Here is a 6,000-nt window from a genome sequence, read left to right on the forward strand (position 1 = left end):
TATTCCTTACAAATTTAATTCAACAATAGAAGCATCTAAATCACTGATAATAACATATATTAATGTATTAAAACAATATCTCTTTAAAGAATGTGATCACAACTTGTATTGGAGAAGATATTATACATTTATGTGGATTGGAGTACATATATATTGAAATTCATTTTAATATATACTTAATCATCTTATTAAATTCATTGAAAATTCTAAAAGCATGTTTCACAAGTAATTACTCAAATCGGTCCCCGAGGATTTTAGAATCGGATATTTTAGTCCCCAAGAAAAATTAATACACAGATCAGTCTCCAAGGTTTTACTCCGGCAGACAAATTAATCTCCAGTTCATTTTCCGGCAGAGTAATTACCCAGATCAGTCCCCAAAGATTTTAAAAATGGACATTTTAGTCCCCAAGAAAAACTAATATACAAATCAATCTCCACCGTTCTTCTCTGTTAGACATAATAGTCCTCCGTCCAAAAATAAAATAAAATAAAATAATTATTATTATTAATTGCACAATAATATTGTACTATATTTTTTGTATTTTTTAGACAAAAATAATGATAAATTTATTTATTAAATTCTTATATATATATATATATATATATATATATATATATATATATATATATATAGTCACTCAATAATAATAATAATAATAATAATAAAATTATTAGATATTATTTTACAAGAAATTCAAAGTTAAAATTATTTGATATTTTTGTATTTAATATAATCAAAAGATGTCCTATGTAAAAAAATTATATATGTTTATATTAAAAAATATGTATTAAAATAAAATATTTTAATTTGAATTTATATTAAATACATATTTTTTTAATACAAACATATTTTTTAAAATAGTACATCTTTTGATTATATTAAATACAAAAATATCAAATGATTTTAACCTTAAATTTCTTATAAAATAATCTCTAATAATTTTATTATTATTATTATTATTATTATTATTATTATTATTATTGAGTGACTATATATATATATATTATAATGAATAAAATTTATTATTATTTTTATCTAGAAAATACAAAAAATCATGGTATAATATTATTATGTAATTAATAATAATAATAATAATAAATAAAATTATTAGAGATTATTTTAAAAAAAATCAAGGTTAAAATCATTTGATATTTTTGTATTTAATATAATCAAAAGATGTACTATTTTAAAAAATATGTTTGTATCAAAAAAATATGTATTTAATATAAATTCAAATTAAAATATTTTGTTTTAATACATATTTTTTAATATAAACATATATAATTTTTTTCACATAAAACATCTTTTGATTATATTAAATACAAAAATATCAAATAATTTTAACTTTAAATTTTTTGTAAAATAATCTCTAATAATAATAATAATAATAATAATATTATTATTATTATTATTATTATTATTATTATTGTTATTGAGTGACTATATATATATATATATATATATATATATAAAAGAATCTAATGAATAAATTTATTATTATTTTTGTCTGAAAAATACAAAAAATATAGTACAATATTATTGTGCATTTAATAATAATAATTATTTTATTTTATTTTATTTTTGGACGGGGGACTATTATGTCTAATAGAGAGAAAAGTTGGGGATTGATTTGTACATTAGTTTTTCTTGGGGACTAAAATATCCGTTTTTAAAATCTTTGGGGACTGATGTGGGTAATTACTCTGCCGAAAAATGAATTGGGGACTGATTTGTCTGCCGGAGTAAAACCTTAGGGACTGATCCGTGTATTAATTTTCCTTGGAGACTAAAATGTCCGATTCTAAAATCCTCGGGGACTGATTCCATGTTTCACATTCTTGATGATATTAATAACAGTAAAACGAAGTCTGTTTTCTTTATATATATAAGAGTAAAGTATCGTTTTTTCCTTAAGGTTTCAGGTAAGTTTCAAAGTTGTCCCTAACGTTTCAATCATCCTATTTAAGTCTCTACGTTTCAAAACTGACTCAATGTTGTCATGTCGTTAGGGATCCGTTAACAGAATTGAGACGATTTTGAAACGTTAGGGACTTAAATAGGACGAAAACGTTAGAGACAAAAATAATACATAGAAATAAATTTTAATTTTATCCTTCAATAATATTAATTTTTTCACCATACATAGTATTCAATTATTTTTTAATTACATCTAAGTAAATTACACTTAATCATATTACTTTCATTTTAAATAATTTTTTTTTATAATTTTACTCTTAAAGATTTTTAGTTATCATAAAATGTTTGTAGAATGACTAGTATATAAACTTGTAGAAAAAATAATATATATACAATAAAATAAAATTATACCTTTTGTCTCTAATGTATCAAAATTTTTTAAAATTATAAAAAAATAAATTTATTTAAAATAAAAGTAATGTGATTAAATATAATTTATTTAGATATAATTAAAAAATAATTGAATACTATGTACAGTAAAAAAATTAATATTATTAAAAGATAAAATTAAATTAAAATTTATTTTTATGTATCGTTTTTGTCCTATTTAAATCCCTAATGTTTTAAAATCGTCTCAATTTTGTCCTGCCGTCAATTCTGTTAACGGATCTCTAACGGCAAGACAACATTGAGTCAATTTTAAAATGTTAAGGACTTAAATAGGACGATTGAAACGTTAGGAACAACTTTGAAACTTATGCCAAATGTTGAGACAAAAATAATACTTTACTCCATATATAAAGAAACAAAGAAACAAAGAAAGAAACTGATATAAATTATAAACAAGTATAATGAAAATTAAATTGAAAGGGTAGTAGAGGCGGTACCGTTCAATTGTCAAAGCAGGAATTAGTAAAAGAAAAAGATTAGCAGAATTAGAAGATTAATTAAAAACGAGGAGCTCGTTAATAATAAAAGTTAGAATAGTTAACTAAAAATATGTTTTGACTTTTGATTTAGTAGAAAGAAGTAGGAGTGGTCTCTTTTGAGCGGTGACTATAAACGTGGCATAGGCACATACGGTGGGGTGCTACACACATGCGACATAAATCTTAGTGAAATCATGGAACACGTGCTTAAATTCATAGCACTTGAAATTATTTCTCTGTTTACTACTAATATCCGCCGGAACTTAATTATGTTTTTTATGTCGTGCTTTGCGTGTTTTCCAACTTCTTCTTTTGCCAATAAAATCGCTTTTCATTCCGTATATATCTCCTCCAATAACACCCATTTTCTCCTCCATAGTACTCCATACTTCCAACAACGTTTTTTTCATTCTCTCTCTCTCTCTCTCTCTCAGCTCTCATCTATTATATAAGCAAAGTAATTAAGGAGAAGAAGAAATTAGTAATTAAAAAGATGCGGAGAAATTGCAACTTGGAACTTGGGCTCTTTCCTCCCTATGATTCCGGGAGCCCAAAGCAAGAAGAAAGGCAAAGCCAGCCACGCCAGATTACAATTTTCTATGACGGAAAGATTTGTGTTTCTGATGTCACAGAGCTTCAGGTACATACATCTCTTCTTGCACTCTTTTTGTGCTCTTTATCTTATTATCATCCATATCTGAGTGCATTATTCAAGTAGCTAGAGTATGATTAGTTGAAAATAAGTGGTTATTAGGAAACTAATCTAGATTGGAATTCATCAACATGAGCCATATGGATTATTGAACAAGGCCTATAGAGTTATGCCGATTAACAACGTATATTCTTAAAGGAAAAATTTTAGGAAGTAACACTTTTAGTGAGAAAAAATAGAGATCAGAGTTGGTTATATTTAGTTCAAATATTAAAATAAATAAGAAAACAATATCAGTCACTTTAACATTTCTCATTTGCAAATTACTACGATAATTAAGACAATATAACATCGATTAATTTCATTATTGAAGATTAAGACCAACAGATGTCATCATCTCTTTAGTCTAAAAAATTTAAAGAAAATTATTACTTTGTTAGTTACACCAAATACAATATATTAGACAGATTTTATCACACTATGAGTTGGTTTGGTAAATCAAAAAAATCATGTGGCTGTATTTGCAGTTTTTAAAAGATAAGAGTATTTTTAAAAACATCTAAAATAGAATTTTGCAAAATTTAAAAATTTAGTTTAACCTTATATGTTAACTAATTTTTAAAATTGATGCTTACTTTTATATTTATTATAATATTTTTAAATTTTAAAAACTATTTTATCAAATGCAATTAATATTGCTTGTGTTTATTAAAAGCTATTTTTTATTTGATTGACCAAATATAAATGCGATAATTTTTTAAAAACTGTCTTTTAAAAATTAACTTTTATAACCTATTTTAAAAAGTAAAAATTTTACCAAATTAAGACTACATATTTGTAGAGAACAATAGTTTAGTGATCACAGGAACGAAAATCATTCTGTCAGATTTTGTTTTACTAGCTTGTAAGTTTATACCACAAAATTAAAAAAAAAAATTTATATCCACTTAATGAAAATAAATAATATGGTGTGAATGTGTGATGAAGAATCGTATAGCTTGGCACTACATACATTAGGATTTGAGTTAATTAATTTATATGAAACCGCGTTTGAGATTTTTATTTTTTAGGGAGAGACACACAGATATATAATTATATAAACACTTTTTAAAAGGATAGATAAATAAAAAAAGTATGTTATAGTTGACTGACACCGGCAAGAAGCTGGTGGTTTATGGGTAAATCAAAACTTAAGGATAATCCAAAGAGACAAGACGCAGTAGGTATGGTGTGTATTGCGTTAATGAATTAATTTGGCATGAAATTAAGAAGCTTCCTAGAAACTTGTTCAAAGTTTGAATAATACAGACTTCAAAGCTAGCGGTGTGGTCCATGTATTATCGCTTTCATAATATAATGTTCTAAGTCGCCCAATTTGTACACTTTATAATGACCAATACCAAACTAGTCAATTTTGATAGTCGTCGTCTAAATCATAAATTCATAATACATATCATATATACTACTAATAATATTTAATATTTCAAATTCGTTACGTTATTATTAATATTTTTATCAATTTATGTCAATTTTTATTTATAATTATATTTAATAAAAAAAATTTTGTAAATATATCTAATAAAAATATTTTTTTTATAATTATATCTAATAAAAATATTTTTATATATGTATTTTTTGATATATATATGTTTAAAATATAATAATTAATTATTATTGACAATAAATTAACAAATAATATATTAATATCCTGTAATTTTCTTTAATATTTAATTCGTACGCACTTGTTTTAATCGTGTGATACTAATTAGTGGGTTCATGTGAATCACGTTCATGCAGGCCAAATCAATCTTAATGCTTGCAAATAAAAAAGCCAATATTATTAGAACACCAACAACGGGATCATCACCATCATCGGAGCCATCTTCATCATCGTCACCGCCACCACTACCACCACCATTATTGAATAGTAATAATCAACAAGTGTATAACACTACTGCTGGCACTGGACTTTCCATGAAAAGATCGCTGCAAAGGTTCCTACAGAAGAGAAAGAATCGAATCCAAGAAGCTTCCCCTTACCACCATCACTAGCTAGCAGCTGTTATAACTTAATTAGATTAGATCATAGAAGGAAGCCCCAACTGATGATGAATATTGTTTCTTGTTTTGTATGAAGCTACTACATGTATCATACATATCAAATATCTCTTTGTTTTTTTGTTTTTCAAATAGTTACAAGCTTTAATTAACTTCTTCTTTTTTCCTTTAATATAGCTTTTGCCTTCATTCTTGAAATTATAGTTCATTTAATTTTTCGCCTGTGAATATCCCATTTATTAGGAAAGGGACACTGCTACCCTAAGGCGTAAAATTAAAACTATATTTTTAATTGATAATTTTTTTTTTGTATTTTTATTTTATCGGAATACTAAAACCCTTTTTTTTTCCTTCAGAAGAATTTTATAGAATAAAAAATCTTAGAGGACCAAGACTTTAAAAATATTTTATATATATATTTTTTGGTGATGAACAGTTTT

The 6,000-nt window shown here is 24.5% G+C and overlaps 1 protein-coding gene across 1 annotated transcript; it reads left to right on the forward strand.

Annotated features, from left to right (window-relative positions):
• Positions 1 to 3,152: 3,152 nt before the first annotated feature.
• LOC130958002 (protein TIFY 5A) lies at positions 3,153 to 5,732 on the forward strand. Its single transcript, XM_057884875.1, has 2 exons — positions 3,153 to 3,490; positions 5,300 to 5,732. Exons 1-2 carry the CDS (start codon positions 3,344 to 3,346, stop codon positions 5,552 to 5,554), a joined length of 402 nt encoding a protein of 133 aa, XP_057740858.1. The 5' UTR covers positions 3,153 to 3,343; the 3' UTR covers positions 5,555 to 5,732.
• Positions 5,733 to 6,000: the final 268 nt, after the last annotated feature.

The sequence above is a fragment of the Arachis stenosperma genome, chromosome 10 (genome assembly GCF_014773155.1).
Source record: "Arachis stenosperma cultivar V10309 chromosome 10, arast.V10309.gnm1.PFL2, whole genome shotgun sequence".
NCBI lineage: Eukaryota > Viridiplantae > Streptophyta > Magnoliopsida > Fabales > Fabaceae > Arachis > Arachis stenosperma.